This window comes from Larus michahellis, chromosome Z (assembly GCF_964199755.1).
Source record: "Larus michahellis chromosome Z, bLarMic1.1, whole genome shotgun sequence".
NCBI lineage: Eukaryota > Metazoa > Chordata > Aves > Charadriiformes > Laridae > Larus > Larus michahellis.
The window spans coordinates 87,509,398-87,528,046 of record NC_133930.1 but is presented as its reverse complement, the minus strand read 5'-3'; the positions used below and the strand labels follow the sequence as shown (position 1 = coordinate 87,528,046).

General features: G+C 55.4%; 1 protein-coding gene across 1 annotated transcript; it reads right to left on the bottom strand.

The window, feature by feature from the left end:
• Positions 1-5,197: 5,197 nt before the first annotated feature.
• GRHPR (glyoxylate and hydroxypyruvate reductase) lies at positions 5,198-11,649 on the bottom strand. Its single transcript, XM_074570381.1, has 9 exons — positions 11,374-11,649; positions 11,170-11,300; positions 10,897-10,969; positions 10,402-10,518; positions 9,742-9,830; positions 8,941-9,045; positions 7,665-7,800; positions 6,847-6,977; positions 5,198-5,476 (listed from the first exon to the last, which is right to left on the bottom strand). The coding sequence occupies exons 1-9, from the start codon at positions 11,436-11,438 to the stop codon at positions 5,355-5,357; spliced, it is 969 nt and encodes a 322-aa protein (XP_074426482.1). The 5' UTR covers positions 11,439-11,649; the 3' UTR covers positions 5,198-5,354.
• Positions 11,650-18,649: the final 7,000 nt, after the last annotated feature.

The following is an 18,649-nucleotide window of genomic DNA, read 5'->3' as shown; positions in this document are numbered from 1 at the left end:
AAATGCTGCTTCCCCTCCTTGTGCAACAGCACCACCAGCCATCTAACCACCAGGACAGGTCACCCAAAAGGCACCTGCCAAGGGATTATTGCTCTATGACGGCCTGTGAAGAAATACTTGTTCTTAGCAAAAACTAATTGTAAAAGCCTGTACTTTACTCAGTAACAATTTTGTTCCCAGTAGAATATACTCTTTGTAAGAGCTTATTATTGTGGTTGCTACTGAAATAATGTTGATATCTACATGACATCTGTAAAATCCATAATCCATTGCATTGTTGGTCTCCGAGTCCCTCGTGGGAAGACGCTGCGGTGACCTGGAGGCTCAGCACAGCTCCTCTGCCCCGGAGGCTGCTGCAGCTCTCCGCACCGGCCTGCTCTGCGGCTGCTGGTGCCACAAAGTTGAGTGGTGGTTGCTGGTGTGCCGTATATCCAGGACTTAGTGAGCAAGAATTCCTGTTAAGAGGTATTTTTGGCCTCGGATGGAGATGCGGCGAGGCCTACCTCTCCTTTGCTGTCAGTAGGTTCAGCTCTGACCAGACACACTCAGACTTGCCTAAAAAACTACAGGTTCCTTTAAGCAGGGTCAGAGAGATGAGGTTAGCATTTTATCATTTACAATTTTTTAAGTATCTATGTTTAGAAAGCAAAATCATTTCAGTAAGGACATACTGATGATTTCTGTGGCTGGCAGAGCAAAATGATTGTCGTCTTGGAGAAATTCCAAGATATGACACCTGAAATGTGCTTTGGTCACTTCAGCAGCCTTATTTACAAGCTCGCGTCTATTTCTTAATATACTTGGGGAATGTAATACGAGTGCTCGGATACCAGTTCATTTACACTTAACTATTTCTCACATCATTAGGGGTCACAATAACTTCTCAAATATTTAGTCAACATCCATCAGCATGACAGTAACTTCACCAATACCAGAATCTTTAGTGTCAAACTAACAGGTCTCAAAAATCATACAGACCATCAAACTAACTGCATGGACATGTGCCCATTTCATACAGCCAAGGTTTTCACAGCAAAGTAAATCCTTCTGGTTTCTGTTATGTCAATTGGGAACTTTCCAGCCAGTTGAGATGCCCAGGAGCCCACACCCTTCCTGTTTCCACCACGGCTACAAACCTTTCCTTGGTCAGCAGAGGTCTCGTTAGAAACTTCCCAAACACTTTCTGCTTCTGATGGGCAGGCACACGGTGATCAGCAAGGCTTGTGAATCAAAACGTATTGATAAACGTGTCAGATACTCTCTGAGGCATGAAGCAAAGGTCTTCCTTTAACTGGCCAGCATCAATAACTAATTAATGAACATCTTCCAGTAGCCATTATTGCTTTCAGAGTATGGCTCATTTAACATAAAGAGAAATTCAAGCAGAGAATTCAGCAAAAAGAACACTTGTTGTGGGACAGAAAGAGAAGTACAGAACGTACTAGATGAACTGTAATTCCCAAGCACAGGCTTTTCTCTGTGTTTCAGCTCCCTCCCTGCAACAGGCTTGGGACACTGCCAGCTGCTGCCCTTCCCTCTCGTCACTTAAGAAGTATTTTGGATTATTATGCAGCACCCTGCTCAGCTTTTATATGGGATGAGAGCTGGAGAAAACGGTACACTGTGGCTCTCAGAGGTGTGGGCTTGTGCACTTCCTTTTACCCCTGCCAGAAACCTTCCTGTGCTGTACATTAACAAGCAGCAAATCGAGCAGTTCAGGCACGTTACGCCCGGTTACTGTCCTGGGCGTTTCTCCAAGGCTCTTCTCTTCCGTCTGGCTGCAGCAGCACCCTTGCTGCCTCCTGGCTCTGCGGCCCCCGGCAGCACAGCTGGGCGATGTGCTGGGGTGAGAGGCCTGATGCCAGGCGCTGGGCACCACGGGGGGGGGTCTGGCCAGGCTGCGAGAGGAAGCACGAGGCTCTTCATTCTCCTCGCCCATGGACCCAGGGCTTGGCAGAGTGGAGCTGTTGGCAGCGCTGCTGGGAGAACTGCCGGGGAGGGCCTGAGCTGCGGCTGACACACCTTCCTCTTGCCCACTGCAGCCCCCCCTCCCCTTACGCCGTCATTTCAGAAAAGCACTGGTTTTGCATCTGTCCAACAAGCGAGGCCTTGTGTTACTTCTCTTTTTCAGCGCGATTTCTATGGGTATGAGCAGCTCTCACCAAGACCCGAGGTGTGGCGGAAGCCTTTGGGCTGCCTGGGAAGGCTCTTTCCTCCCTGGGTGTGGGGGCGCTGGACGGGGCTGTGGTGTGGCCGGGCGTGCGGCATGGCCAGAGGTGCAGAGCCACGGCAGGGAGGCGCAGAGAAGACATGGGTGGCTGCAGAGGCAACTGGGCTGATCTTGATGCAAAGGGACAGGGGCCCCTGTACAAACGCACCTGTCAGCTGGGTGGATCAGCTGCTTGTGTCTCTCTTCACCCTGGACATCGCCAGAGGAACTCCACGGGGAGGTTCAGCTGTCTCAGCCCAACACAGAGTGTGAGCACGGAATGACGGCAAAAAGAGCACTGGAGAGGGCAAAGGCTGGAGCTGCTCCAGCCCACGTGCTCCCTCACGGCGTCTGGAGCCCAGCGCAGCGATGGTGGAGTATTCAGAGACCGGAGACGGGCATCACATTTCTACTGCAATCCCACCGTATATCACAATCACAGTGCTGTGCTTGTACTGCAATTTCAGTACCTTGCTGTATCACTCTGCTAAATCAAAATCCAGTGTAACATCAAATGCCTACAGAGAAGTGAATTTGGTATTAAGTACCAAACCCTCACAGTGTGGATTACCCGTAAGAACAGACTTGGAGGGTGCCGGGCCCTGGCAGGGCTGGTCAGGAGATCACGCTGGAGCCCGCAGGGCTGGAAGCAGGGTGCCCGTGCCCACCCACCACACGCACAGAGCAGAAATCCCAGGGTGAAGCTGAGGACAGCTTCTCAACCTTGCTTCAAACTGCGAGCCACCATCTCTAATCATGCTTAGTCCCAATTGCATGTGGCTCCTCCAAAGGCAGAAGCTCCTGGGTTACTTTTACGTGTGCTGCTGTGGAGCACATGGATCGGTTCCTGTGCCCGTCGGGTGAACAGAGCTGCTCCAGTCTTGGCTTTGGAGGAAACAGCAGACAAAGATGAGGCGATAGCAGCTGGTGGCTGGTGCAGGTGCTGCTGCTGGCAGAGCTCGTCACTGCTCGGCAGAATCAGCACCTGCCCTGGCTGAATGTGGCGAGGGGCTTTGCATTCTGTGCCCATGGCATGGATTCCCCTGGGGTCAGGCGAGCTGAAATGTTCGCTCACCTCCTCCTCCTCTCCACACGTCCTGTGGCCTTGGAAACAAGGCTGTCCCTTGTTCCATACGCTGCTCTGAATGCCAAAACCCGGTGAGAATAGTGATGAGGCTGGGGGAGCCGGATGGCCAATTGAGAGCCATGGCTCGCAGGGACCTCCGTGAATCCGGGTCTGCTTTTCACCATGTTGCCCAGCACAAGGACTGGGAGCACATGGAGCTGGGACGAGGCTGTTTTGGACCTGGTGAGAGTGATCTCTGCACCACATGGTGGGGGCACCCACGGGGCTGGCCGCGGACGGCAGGTCTGTGAGCAGATCCCGTGGGCGGCAGCAGGGCTGCCCCACCCGCATCGTGGCCGTGGGCGCCAGGAGGGCAGGAGGGGATGGGACCGCAGCAAGGCCAGCACGTGCCCCAAACAGCCTTGCCACCGTCGGGCAGGGATGGGCCAACCAGACCCCGGACTTGGCCCCACCAGCCCTTGCAGGCTGCACTGGCAAAGGCTTCCCCACCACCCCACCTAGGCAGAACATGAAAAGCCATTAAATTGAGCTGGCTTCCTCATCATACATGTGTTCATACGTGGGGAACACAAGCTCGCGGTTCGCAGATGTGTCCAGCAGTGGCACTGCTGTCACCACAGGGCTGGGCACAGGACAAGCCTCTGGCAGGGCTCCAGCGAAATAACGTGCCTGTGCTTGTTTAACACATTTTGCTGTTGATTTCAAAATGCAATGATCCTACACATCAAATCCTTGCCTTTCATTCTGAGAATTTGTTGGGTGTTCTCCTTTGCTGTGTAGTGACCTTTTCAAAACGGCTCCTGCGTGCTGGCTGTGTGGGAGGGTGGGAAAATTGCTGGTCCAAGACCATGAAGCTGTGACCGTGGCAGAAAGATGCTGGGGGATCACACCAAACACACACACATTCAAAGCAGGATTTCTGAGAAGAATTAAATGTGTTAATTTCCTCCAGCCACTGCAACGTGGTGTCACAGACACCTTTGTCTTTTCTCTAAGGGAACAATGTCATCAGGGCACGTGGCCCTCAAACAGGGCATGGAAAGCAGCAGACAGGAGCAATCCAAGGAGAACACCTCACTGGCTTCTTCATCAGTTGGAGCAGAAGCTTGCTGGCCTGGACTGGCAGGGGGCTGATGGGTTCCAGCCCCCATTTATAGAAGCAGGACTGTCGCTGCAGGACAGACAGAACCCACAAAGTACCTGGAATGTGCCCACCCAGGCCTCTCCTGGCAGCTAGAGGCTTGGCACCACTCAGGTTTTCCCTTTCCACTAACACGTGTCATCACGTCTCTGGGAACAAAATGAACAGAGGAGCAGAGCTGAGGGGGGAAGAACCAGTGGGGGGGTGTCAGAACATCCCAGCGTGCATTCCTGTTTGTAACCCACTTGAGAGCCGTGCCCCAGAATGAGTTACAGGTACAAAAATCAGAGCTGGAGATGCCAGGGGAGCTGCCAAAGCCTTCTTTGCTTTTCTTTAGGCACCTGAAGAATAGAAAAATCACACCTTGGCACCGATTCAGTGTGGCCTTTTGATGCGTGCTCACCAGTGGGCTGGCAGCAGCTCTCCTGCATGGCCACTTCTCCACCCTCCCTGGCTACAAGCTGGGAACTCGGGTACGGAACTGCCTGTCCCCAGCTGTGACACCAGGAGCCCAGCTTCAAGGATGGGAGCTGCATCAGCAGCTGCCTTACAGTACAACAGACGCTGACTAGCAAAATACAGGACAGTCCTGACACCGCAAGTGTTTTGTGAATTGGGACAAACACGGTCCCTCGCCTGCCAAGAGCAGTGGTGATGTGACCATGGGACTGGCAGCCCCCTGCCCCCAGCACCGCACCGCATGGGGGCTCCACCACGCACCCGGGGGCAGCCTGCTCTCAAATGAAACGGGCACCACACATTCGCTGCATCTCTTTAATGGCTGCGGTGCAGTTCCCTCTCCGCAGGCCCCACTGTCGCACTGCTGCAGAGACGAGGAGGCACAGGACCGGTCCGCAGGGCTCCTCTAGGGAAGGTAACGCAGGTCCTGCTGCCCTGCAGGCGTGGGGCTTCGGCCCTCACAGCTGCAGCTCCTGGGGCATCGGCTCCCCTCGCAGCCCGGCCAGCAGGTTGTTGGCTGCCAGCACCGCCATGGTGCTCCTCGTGGCGTAGGTGGCACTCCCGATGTGCGGCAAGATCACTGCAGGGGACAGGGAGGGTTATTCGCTCGTTTCTTACCTTCACTGATCTCTTACAGCCCCTTTTAGGGCTCTTCCCATGGGGGCAACCCAGGTCCTGCATCAGCTGCCGCTCCACCTGGAGCCGACATTGGACATGGAGCATGAAACAAAATCATCAGTTGCCAAGCACTGGAAAAGACATCTGGTAAGTGGCTAACTGAGCTATTTTTGAAGTCCTCCAGGCCACAGTCAGCCAAGAGTGGATCCTCCTTTCTGTGTTCAGGCTTGACACTCACTTTCCTGCATGGACTGAGAGTCAGTGGCAGATATAAAATACTATCCCTGTAGCAGCCAAACACACATGAAATTTGCATGCTGTTGCCTGACTGCCACACAGCTTTAGGAGGTTCTGCTCAGTGACAGGCATGAACCAACATCTACTGGGGCAAGAGCCTGAAGACTGCTGTGAAACATCGTGTTTTACAGACCGCTGGGTGCACTGCAGGGCATGTGTGGAGGCAAACGGCCCCCGCGCAGCAGAGCTGGCAAAGTCAGGCAGGGATTTTCATCCACCGATGTGAAAAGGCTCCTTTTACAGAAGGCAAAGGAATGAGCCAGAGCTGCTTTAGTGGTCAATTATTATAACATTAGTAATGGAGATTATTTGCCTAAGTTATGGATAAAAGCCTGCACTGCAGCATCTGTTTTACAGTACAGAGCACCTGCAGGCAATGCAGAAGCCTGAACACCCAACACACTGCTTCCATGAACCCTGCTCCTGAGCACGTCTTTTGAGCCTGCGCCTGGCAGCCTGGACCCACAGCGGTGAGGCTAGCAAGCCAGTCCTGCAGCAGCTGCCATGCTCCCGAGGCCGAGAGTCTTCTGGGCAGACTCAGCACCCACCCTTTTATCCACATTGGAAGATTTTCTAGCGGAGTACATGCCCAGGAGCTTACAGAACACCAGAGCTCGGCAGGGCACGAGCAGGGATTTGGTTTCTCATTGAGGCACCTGCTGGTATCAGACTCCTCCATGAACTTCACCCCATGCCTCAGCCCACCGAATGGAGATCCATCAGGAAGGTGTCAAAAAATGAGCTGATCTCAGCAGCTTTCTGGAGAATTAAAATACCTCCCACACTTGTTTTACATCATGTTACTGAAATCTTCCCATCTAACAGCTCCCCATGTTGTATGACAGTGACCTACACTCTGCTAAATACATCCAACCTCCTTGTCCTTCCACGTCTCAGCGCTTGTTCGTACCATCCAGCTCCCGGGACAGGGAATCCTCATCTCGCCAGCGAGCAGGCTGCCTGCTGCAGGAGCAGCAGGCACCCGGTGTGCGCTGCTGGAACGGAGTGGGGCTGGCTGCGCTGCCGGACACTTACCACAGTTCTTGAGGGAGAGCAGGGGGTGGTCAGTGGGCAGCGGCTCCGGCGTTGTGACGTCCAGGCCTGCTGCTGCGATCTGCCCATGGGCCAAGGCGTCATACAGGTCCTCCTGGTTCACCACAGCGCCCCTGGCAAACAGAGGGAGAGGCCACGCCGCTGCTCAGGGGCCCCATGGCCTCCCAGGGACGCACGGCCAGGGCACGGGCCACACGGGACAGGCCGGGCAGTGGCACCCGGGTCCCCAGGGCTGCCCGAGCAGAGGTCAGACCCCGTCCGGGTGCCCCTCCTGGCGCAAAACGCTGCTCCTGCTCTAGGCCACCCGCCAGCCAGCAGCAGGGACGGGTGTCCGAGCACAGGCAGCCACAGAGGGAATTGCAGCAGCCCGTGGCATGCCAGGCAGATGCCGTGTGTGGGGTGTCCCAGGTTCTGCCCCACACCACAAGAAGGTGACAGGAATGGGGGGCTACTGCCAGACTCGGCCAAGGAGCCCTGTCACAGACGCCTCCATCCCAAGAACAAAGCTTACGGCGGTCACAGCCCTCTCCTGGGCAACCCCTCAGCCTCTCCCGCCCGTCACCCAACACTCACCCGTCTGTCCACCCCACGGGGCAGGACACAGGTCCCCAGAGAGGAACAGAGGCTTTCGCCCCCCTCAACACCTTATTCTGCCTTTGGCTTGATGCCAAGATCGTGGGCCGGAGGCCACCGGCCCCACACCGGACAGACGGTGCCGGCAGCTGCAGCCGTGATGGCTGTACACAGTCTTCCGGATCCCCCTGCAGCCACGGCTGTGCAGGAGACTGTGTTGCAATTACCTGCTCGTGTTGATGAACACGGAGGTCTTCTTCATTCTGGCGAAGAAGTCCTTGTTGCACATTCCCTGGGTGGCCGGAGTCAAAGCACAGGTCACCACAACAAAGTCCGATTCCTCGGCCAGCCTCGAGAGCGGGACTGAGTGGAGAAACACAGGTGGCAGCTCTGCTCGGGGACCTCCCCTACACAGCCCACCAGCTTCTCTCATCCCTGAGATTCGTTAGCAAGTGAGTGCTGCTCCGGAGAGACCTGGCTGACCCTTCTCCACAGACGGGGAGAAACAAGGACCAGCAAACACCAAAGAAAAATCACGCATGTTCTTACAGACACTACTGTAGCATTTTGTTTCACTTTTAAATTAAAATCAGCCCATTTGGGAATCTAATGATGCTTCAGCCACCTGGCCCAAAGGAGGCTCTGGTATGTATTTCATGCTCAGACAGCAAAATACGGCAGCAGCAGTTTACACCAGCATTAAATATCTCTATACACTACCTACAGATAACGAGCTGTGCCACTTACACTCCTGGAAATTAGAGGAAAGTGCAAGGAGCAAAAAAATTCTGCCAATGACTTTGTGCAACAAAAGTATGAATTGGAAATGTGCTGGCTTTGGATTGAAAAATTAGCACTTGATGCACGTCTCGGGACTCTAACAGGCCCACAGAACAGTCCCGTTCAGCAGCTCAGAGACACTGAGCCTGGCTGGACTGTGACATTAACTTTAAAGCAGGAGGTTAAAGCTGACATTTGTGTCCAGCAACCAACATTTGCTCTCAGTGAGGATCTGCGGTCAGCCTGTCCCCTCCTCCCCGCAGGGAGATGGGGATGCCCCACGAGACCCTTCCCCACCTCCCAGGGGCAGCCACCACTTTCTCCCCTCTGTCCGTTAGGTTCCACTTCCTTGTGGGGATGAAACTAACTGGAAATCACAAATGGACAGACACAGGTGGAAGGTGAAAGACAAAAGCAGCAGAACCAGTGACAGACCGCGACTGTGGCAGGTGGTCAGGTACAGCCCCGATGTGTCCAGCCTCCCGCTGACACCACGTGGCTCAGAGGAGGCAGGTTTCCTTCCCTGCTGCCGCCGCATGGGAAGTGTTTGGGTCCGCCATTCCCTCCTTTGGTGTCCCCACAAGGAGCCACCCAGAACCTCCAGCTCACTCCCTCCCTCCACCGTCCCACCCCTGTGGGGTGACAACCCCTGGAGCCATCCCAGCCGGTGCTGCCCTGCAGCAGACCAATGACCGCCACCACTGTTCTGGGTGCCTTTCTTACCAAACTCGGCTTCAAACTCCGCAGCATTCTCTGGTTTTGGGCGACTGCCAGTATACAAAAACTTCTTGACCCCAAATGGCTTCAGGCGGCGGGCGATCGCCTGTCCTAGGAGCGAGAGAGACGACTGTCCAGCCGCTGTACCAGCACTGGCACAAGGCATGCCGCAGAGACGGATGCCGGGCTGTGGGCGCCCCTGAGGGCTCTCCATGCAGTCCGTCCTTGGCAAGCTGGCACTTGGTGCGGCTGGCAGCGCAGCAGCCAGCAGGACACATCGCTTGATGAAGGGTGGCTGTGGTGGGATCACTCCTGCCACGCTGCTTCCAAGCCTGGAGCATGGCAGGCACGGGGCAAGGGGTGTATGTCTTCTGCTGCTCCTCACGCAAGCAGGAATGACCTCCCCACCACACTGGAACTGCAGAAAGCGAGCTGCGGGACATTAAACCTGAAGCTACCCTTGGGAGCAAACTGGAAAGTGAGGAAAGAAATAGCCATCTGCTGACAAAAGTCCACAACTGAATGGAAGACAAGCACGTCATCTTGGACTTTGTCAGGGCATTTGTTTAACTGAAAGCCGAGAGGACGATGTCCAGTTTGCTGTAGCATTCAGATGTACTGGATGTGTTTGAATGCTTTAAACTTTACGGTCTGTCCTGATAAGTCAGGATTGCTGTTTGGAAAGGCTCTACCCAGCTCTCCTCGTTGTTCTCTCATATTTTAAAGAGGTGAGCGCTGGGAAACCTCCTTGGCTGAAGCCCCAAAACCACCCTGTCATCACGAATCTTGCACCTGACACGCACTTACCTATTCTCCCCAGACCTATGATGCCCACTGTGCTATCAGATAGACCATAGCCACACATCCATAAGGGCTTCCACGTTGTCCAGCCACCACTAGCAAAGAGAGTGAGACAGAAACAGATGTCAGACCTCAGCAGGGTAGAGCCTGCTCAGGGCCCAGCGCCAGAGCGCAATGCTGTGGGCAGCCAACCCCTCTGGCACAGACAGATGGTCTTACAACCAGCCTCCACGAGCTTCCGGCTTCAAGGGACCTCGGTGGTTGCCTGCAGGAATCTGCCTGGACCTCAGATGCACAGCAGCAGCAGCCTTGGGGTTGATTTAATTTAGGCATTGCTAACCACAGCCTTGGGGCGACTGCCAGTCAGTGAGCTCTGGCCAGACCTGCCATGTGTGCGCTCCTCCAGGAGTCTGTAGTGGCCCTGAGTGCCCTCTCCCGCAGGTCCTCTCCCTAGCATACCGAGGGGAGTTCTGCCCCTCTCACAGCCCCTCTCACAGCACATCTGCAGCCACGGAATTGCAGGGGACTCCACCTTGGCCTGCAAGATGTTCGGTGCAACTCTGGCTTCACCTGTCCAGTGTGGCACACGTTCTCCTGCGGCTCTCCACCTGGGGCTGCCGGCTCAGCAGCCAGCCCCTGCTCTGGCTGGCAGCTGCCCATACTCACTTCTTCACCTGCTCCACCGCCTCTGGCAGCCGGCGGCATGTGGCCAGAAGCAAAGCGACAGAGAGTTCTGCGGTGGCGTCAGTCAGGACATCGGGGGTATAGCCCACGCGGATCCCTCTGTAAGGCAAGCACAGCACTCCAGGGTCAATGCTGCCAGCCTGGGCTGCTACCTCAAAATTTCCAGGCAAGTTGCTGATGCCACACTTCCTGACTTGACTCTTCTCAACCACAGCTGGGGGTGTTATCCCAGCCCCACCCAAGCACCCGAACGCTCCTCCAGCCCCAGTTGGGTTGGGGGTGACCATAGCCATACCCCAGCAAGAGCAAAGTGCCGGTGGCAAATCCTGTCCAGTCCCATGCTCCACAAAAGCCCACCCGCCAGGCCTGTGCCAAGGTGACCTCCATCTCTCTGGGATGAGCGACTGCTGAGCTTCGCCCTCCTTCCCTGCCACCTCCCCCGGCCAGGTCCACCCCACAGAGCCGGGCCAGCCTTACCGCTTCTTGATCTCGTCCAGGGCCAGGTGGTCGAACCCCACTGACATTGTGCTGATGACTTTCAGGCTGGGCCCTGCAAGACACCACCGGCACGAGGCTGCCCAGGGTCACCCGGGGGACCGGGCGGGCAGGGAACGGGAGTGGGGGAGGAACGGGGGGGCAAAGGAGGGGAAAGGGAACGGGAAGGGAAGAGGTAGGGGTGAAGGTAAGGGTAGGGGTAAGGGCAAGGGTGGGAAGCGGAGGGGAGGGCAGGGGGCCGCAGCCCGCACGCACCGGCCGCCTCCAGCACCTCGCGGTCGATGCGGTCCGAGAGCAGGCAGAGCAGCCCCCGCTTCCCCGCCACGCCGGCCAGCAGCTCGGCCCGCGGCACCGGCTCCTCCGAGTCCCACTGCTGGACGCGGCACCTGCGGCGGCAGCGCGGACCGTCACCGCACCGCACCGCCACCGGCCCCGCCACCGGCCCGTCCCCGCGCTCACCCGCCGGCCTGCGACAGGACCCGCAGCCCCTCGGACGGGATCCGCCGCGTCACGAACACCGCCATGGCCGCGCCGCCGACCCGGCCCGACCCGCAGCGACCCCGGGCGGCCGCTCCGGCACCGGCAGCGCCAGCCCCGCAGGCGGGGGGCGGGGGACGGGAGCGCCGGCACGGGGCGGGCGTGCGCGGCGGACGTGGCGGGAATGCGCAGGGACGCACGCGGGAGCGCACGCAGGCGGGCGCACGGCGGGCACACACGAACGCACGCGCGCGGGGCGCACGCGCAGGGCGCACGTGGAGCGCCAGGGCAAGGCAGCGGTGCAGCGCGTGCGTGGAGGGGGCACGCGCGGCCTGGTGCCAGCCCACCGCGGGCGGCCGACAGCCCCTCTGCAGCGCGGCGGCCGCCAGTCGCCCTCTCGTCCCTTGCGACGATGATGCCCTGGTTTAACCCCAGGCAGCCAGAACCACGCAGCTGGTCGAGCAGTTCTCCCCCTTCCCTGAGAAGGGTGGGGAAAAAAGGAGGGAAAAGGGAAAAAAACCCTCGTGGGCTGAGACAGTTTAATACAACAATAACAGAAAAGGAAAATAACAACAAGAAGGACACAACGCACTCTCATCACACCTGCCCCTGGGCAGCCCCCTTTTATGCACCAAGCATGCCGTCTGTGGTCCAGAACATTCCACGGGCCGTTCCCTTGTTCTGTCTGTATTCCCTTGTCAGCCTCCATGGGAAGCTAAGAGAGCCCTTGAAAAGCATAAACATCTCAGAGCAACTAAACCAATATGTATTGTTGACATCCCTTTCAGGGCAATTACTAGAAAGGAAATTAAGTCTTTCCTGCCTGGGCCGCATTCAGGCTGGGGCTGGACCAGCAGCTTGTGAGAGCGGACGGTAAATGGTTGTAAAGTTTCAGGGGTGGGTTTCCCCTCTCAGAGAGCTTTGCCATGCCCACCAAGAACAGCAGCACGTCTGTCCTGAGAGCCAGCTGGTTTGGAGGCCTGGGCGGGAGCTGTCACTCTGTGCCGTGCCACCACCTCTGCCTCAGAGGAACACATCCCGCAGCGTGGCTGCCCCTGGCAGCACCCATCCTGCTGCCGTCGGTGCTTGGGGCGGGTGGCAGGACCCCAGAGAGGAGGAGCCGCAACAGCCTGGTCCTGCAGGCACCGCTGGTGGGGATCCCTCGAAGAAGTCACTCTGCATGCTGCCTGCCGTCCTTGCACAGGACACATGGCCCCAGGCCCAAGCGCTGGCTGCAGGAGGTAAAGGCTCCCGGCCTTTCGAGCTGCTGGATCGGCACCCTGGGGAAGCAGGGTCTGTGGGTGCCTGGACCGCCTTGCCTGCATCTGGGCATCCCGCAGGGTGGGGGCAGCAGCCTGGCTGGGATCCTCATGGGGACATTTAAGGATGGGAGAGGGGAAAGGTGGGTTGCATCACAGAGTGGGAGATCGGACCTTTCCGTAGGTCTTTTGGAGATCAGTAATGCCACGGGAGTTGGTATGGAGACTGCAAATCCCAAGAAATGGAACGCTGGTGGACGGCAGAGGAGACCTTCCTGCTGTGTTACAGCTTGCAGACGTCTGCATTCAGAGCACGCCTGCCACCAATCTACCTGCCTGCTCTGTTCCTGCAAGCTGGCAGGGGACTGAAATGTTCAAGAATCCTGCAGGGCTTTTAAAAGATTTTTTAAACTAAGATGATGTTTTAATAAAATCTGGCTGGATTCTTACAGATGTCAGTGCGCTGGTGTCTCACAAGAGCAGAGCAGGCAAATGTAAGGACAGAACAAACAGTTTGGGTGCATCCCTCTGTCCGTCATTCACACGTGTGTGTGTGTGTGTGTGTGTCTACAAGTATGCATGCCAATATGAAGCCGCCCGTGGTTCCAGGGGCACCCTGGTGTGGACAAGGTATACGTGCACACACACGTATCTGTGTATATACGTTTGCATACATTTATTTGTGTTCCTTTGCACTTTTTTTCAAATTCCTTGCAACATCAGGGTATTATCTGCAAGCCCTGCTGTCTTCTCCAGAACCGACAGAGGGGCTACTACCAAATACTGCAAACTATGACACTGTGTCCATCATCACAGTGATAATTTCATACCTTTGAACAAGCAGTACCGCTGTTATGCTATAAATGTGTAATGCTATATAATATCATCACCAATCAGCCAAGGACCTGGTAATCTAAGTAAGCAAGGTGGAGTGGGAGCTACATTAACCACCTTTTAGACATGGCTTTGTGCCATTTGTGTTATTAAAGTTGGGTTGGTGATGACCTATAACACTTTCGTTGGGACATGGTGGGTTTCTGGACCAGCATACAGGGTGATGGGTCCTCCCAGATTTGGTTTTGCTGTGATCACCCAACCTGGTTCCTGACCAGAACTGTTTTCTGATCTCTGGGCTCTTTCACTTCTATCTTCTGTGGCACCATTTAGGCACTTCTGTCTCTGCTGGCCGAGGAGGCACAGCGGAGCCATGATTATACACGCTACTGGGACCCAACCAGTGTCTCTAGGCAGTTTATGTCTACTCCAAAGCCAGAGTGAGACAGTGCCAGCCAAGAGGAACGAGCCACCCAACTTGCAGCTCCAGGAACAGCATTCATCTTCCAAAGGTCCCTCTGCTCAGCTGCTTGAGGAGACACTACAGAGCAGCCCTGTTCTGACACATCACAGCAAGGGTCTAGGCTGGGCTGGTGGTCCAAGTTTCACTGATGGAGAAGGATTGCCACCTCTAGCCGGTAACTGATGCTGCAGGTATTGGGTAGTGTCTTAGGATGGGAGTTTCCACTTCAGAGCTTCAAGGGACTACTTTGGGAGGTTTCCATTGGCAGAGTAAAGCCTCCACCAGCGCTAAACTGACTTTGCTTGTTAATAGCCAGATTTTAATTTGCTGGAGACCTGATCTGAATCTGCCTTATAATCACAAAATGAACACAGCTAGGTTTGGGGTGGGGGGTGGGGGGGCAGGGGGAGGAAGAAAACAACACAAAAAGAAGATATGAGCTTGTATAGGCACATGGGGTAAAACAGGTGTATTATCTCCGGGAATGAGCAGAGTCATACCAGTAAAGAAAACACATCTCTGGATGTAGGGAAAGTGGAGTTTAATGTCCCAGAATATCTAGCCAGGGTTCCTTCTGCTGCTCCACAGCAGGTGCTCTACAGGCTTGTGCCACACAGGAGATGGGGATGGATTGCAGCACAGACACCAGGCAGGTTCTGAGTTTAAAAAGAGGACGTTCCGCAGGCACAGGCTGTGACTCCGGTCTGGCAGCTGCGATGTGGCCATGGGGCAGAGCCTGGTCCACTGTGCTGGACCTGCTGGGAAAAGAAAGGGTCTGTCGGCCGTGGGGCTTCTTCCCTGTTATTGTCCTGCGAGATAAGAGCCTTTGTTATCTGATGGAACCTTTAACAAGGGGGCTGGAGAGAGCAGAGTGCACAACCCTCTGATCTTAATGGGAGTTTTGTAGCAAACTCAGAGGACAGGGACTTGCAGTACTTTTCTCTGCCACGAATCAGCTGTGCTATGTAAGGTATCACCTTATCTAATGAGACTGTACTCTACTGGTGGGATTTTCCTTTATCATGAGCATGTCTGCTCCCACCGTCAGTATGTTGTCAGATTACACCAGCAGAATCCATTTTATTTTTTAATAATTGCTTGAAGTTTATTTTATTTTATTGAGCTGGGTTATCATTAGAGCTGACATCTTATCTCCCTCCCTGATCATGTAAGGATTTGTGTCAGGAGTATATGCTCTCCAGTGTGACATCTCCGTGGTAATCTTGCGGCGCAGTGGCTGCAAGGGTTCTCCTTTCACCTTCCTGCTGCCCTCCCTGCTCATCCCAGTGAACACTGGTGTTGCTCATTCGGGAGATGCTGGTGTCTTGTGTTGCCAGAGCCAGCACACCACGTGCTGTGGCAACATCTGAACGCTGCCCAGTTCCTCCAGTGGCACCAGTACAAGCAAAGCAGAGACCCTCATGGAGGATTTATTTACAAAACAAAACACACAGTCCTGGCAAAACTGGTTTTACCAATGCACTTAAATGGGCAGAGCATCTATAAACTGTCTCCTTTGTTGTCTGGCTTCGAACTCAAAGTCCTAACTATAAATGTGCAGAAATCCTTTCCTCCTGTGCCTTGGCTTGTCACCACCTTCCTGGGCCACCCACTCCAGCCAAAGGGCTCTGTGGGAACTGCTCAGTAACCGCACCCTGTGCATGGTCTACGATGTCTCAGAAAATCACTGCTCAGTGGCAAGAGCTTGTGACAAGCTGATCCAGGCAGGGACAAGGGCATGTATGCTTCCCTGCTTGCAGCTGGCAGCCAGCTCCAGTGGGATGAACCCAGCCTCTCCTGCCAGACCTGAGGATATTTTGCTTACAGACTCAGCCCTGCGCCTCTGGATCACGTCACTCGTGTAGTTTGGTGACAAAATCCTTTTGCATCATACGAGCCGGCGGCAGCCCAGCTCTACGTGCCTGTTTGCTTCACAAGTCACAGCCCACTGGGGCGAGACACTCGCTGCCTCTTAGAACGGACATGCCTCCTCAGTCCCTCCGGAGGCAAGGTTGCTGTCAGTGCTGTGCTCTTGCGCTGCATCGTACTGGTGTCCTCTGCGGCAGGGTGCAACTCGGAGCCACAGGGTCCCTGCGGCTGGAGGCACCTCCAGAGGTCACCTTGTCCCACCCGCTGCTCAAAGCAGAGTCACTTAGAGCCGGTTGCCCAGCATGGTGTCCACCTGGAATTGGGGTATCTCCATGGATGGAGGCTCCACGACCTCTTCTGGCAGCCGGTTACAGTGTTCTGCCACCCTCAGAGCGAAAAAACACTTTTCTTCTGTTTCAGTGGAATTTGCTGTGTCTCAGTGTGTGCCCATCGCCCTGCCGCTGGGCACTGCTGAGAAGAGCCTTGCTTCCACATCTCCATTCCCCCACCACGTGTTTATACACAGGGACAGGTCCCCTGAGCCTTCTCTTTCCTCAGCTCCTGCACTGGTCAAAACTGAGTTGTCAGGCCGGGCAGAAATGGGATTGCACTTGAGACAGCCCCTGACACCCGCGGTGTCCTCCTCTGGATCCCCTGCCTCAAGCGCTGCTCAGAGCCACGGGTCCTGGCATCATGGGATTGTGTGCTTTGTTTTAAAAACACAGGCATTTTGTGAGCAGAGAACAAATGGAGCTTGATTCCCCGTGAGTCGCTGCCTTGTGGATGACTGCATTCAGTGTCGAAGGAGGTGCACGTCTCACTGAAGTGTTCCCTGGGGATGAGGACAGAGCGGGTGAGGGCACTGACCGGGCGTCTTGTAAGACTTGAGTGTGCAACGCAGCCCTCCCCTCCACGGGGTGCTGGCAAGGTCCTGGTCCTCTACCCATCCACCTCTCGCCCTGAAGGCTGTAGAAATGTGTCTCACATCTCCAGACACAGAGTGCTAATCAAAGTGGTCCAACATTTCCAAGCCCTTGCGTTTTTTGAGTCAGCAAGTTGGGGGCAGAGGGCAGGAGAGAGCACCCAACGCTGTTTCTTTGAGTAGGGGGAGCACAGTCATGGTACCTCACCTCCCCACGAGTGTCAGGAGGGTCAGGACACCACCCCGTGGGTGTCAGGAGTGTCTGCGACACACATCCCGTCCCTCCTTGCAGGGATGAAGGTTGTGACGTCTGGGTCTTGTCTGTCCACCTCTGTTGTCTCTGCCCAAATGTGGGCGAAACCTCTGTCCACTTTCACCCCAGCCTGGCAGCACTCCCAGTTGCTCAAACTGGGCGAAGGAGGGAGACCAGGACCAGGGTCCCTGCGAGGGAAAGGGAAAGCCTGCCTGCAACCGCTGCCGGCGCTGCCAGTGCTGCTGGCTCTGCCAGCCTGCCCACTGGAGCAGCACCCAGTCACCCGGAGCACCAGCCAGGTCCTGCTCAGCCAGCACTTGTGGACATAGGAGGAAACTGGGAACTCTGCGGGAGAACTGGAGGGACTGGGGCAGGACCATGAAGTCTGGGGTAAGCTACGGGGTTTCATGGGGGCAGCTCACCAGGAGATCAGGCAGGAGACTGTGCTGCATATCCAGAGAGGCATCCAGTGGCCCTGGCACTGCAGAGACTGAAGCAGTTTGAAGCCATTGCTGAGCGGACAGACCTGTTTGTCATTCAAGCTTGGCGGCTGCACTGGGTCTCTCCATCCACTCCTAAGGCTGGCCTGCGCCAGCTGCTTCAGACCTTTCCGAGCACGGGTATCAGTAAGCCACCCCAAGAAATAACCTTATTAATTAGCACCCTATGCAAAACATGGCAGTGACTATTTCTAAGCATGAACGTGACCCCTTCATTGCCTGGCTTGAGGGCATGCCATGCAGAGAAGGAGCGATTTCATTTTCTTGGTTTTACACTGGATACTGTTCATACACACATGCAAGTAATTTACATTTAGTATTTTCTGTATTTCCTCTAATTCCCTTCTTTTCATGAAATGCCAGCCCGTGCTGCCCCCTCACAGCTGCCCTGGCCAGCTCTCTGCCCTTTGTGCATGCTGTGAAGGTGAACACATCAGGCAGTGTCAGGCTTAGCCGTGGCATCTTTAGCTGTCACAGCATTCACATCCCTCCTTTTCCTTCTGAACCATTTTCCTACTGCATTTGAGGTGTCGCCTCCAGCAGGCTACTAACATGGGTGGCTGTGGGGAGGCCAGCACACCATCCTGCTGCTGCTGACGGCTCCTCACAGCTTTGCCCCCGCCGCTCTCCTCCACCACCCACCCGCCTTTGCTGCTCCTTCTGAAACGCTGCAGTGACCTGACCTGGGGATGCCTTGGAGCCTTTCCTTGCTCTGCCATGCTTTGATTCACCCTGGAGTTTCACATTGTTAAAGTAATTAATCAGTCTTTCATGCCCGACTCAGCATCTTTCCTGTTATCTGGACACCCTGGTGAAAACTGAGCTGTAAATTCTGTTTTTGCCATGTGGTTTGTTGTAGACAGACCTGCAGACCATTTCACCCCTGGAAAACCCTGCAGAGCTCTGCAAAGCCTTTCTGGAAGCTAAAATGAGAGAGATGAATGGATGCCACATCTTCCTCCACTTTCTGGCTGGTGGCTGGGCTGCTCCCGGAGGAGCAGTGACACCGGGTGCCTTCCAGCCCGGACTGGGGACAGCTTTTCTTTCCTCCTGTGCAAACCTGCAGGAGTTTGCCTTAGCAGCACATTGATGCTATCACAGCTGGAAAAACCTTGCCATGGGATTAGCCTCCCCGAACACTGTTTTCACATCTATCCT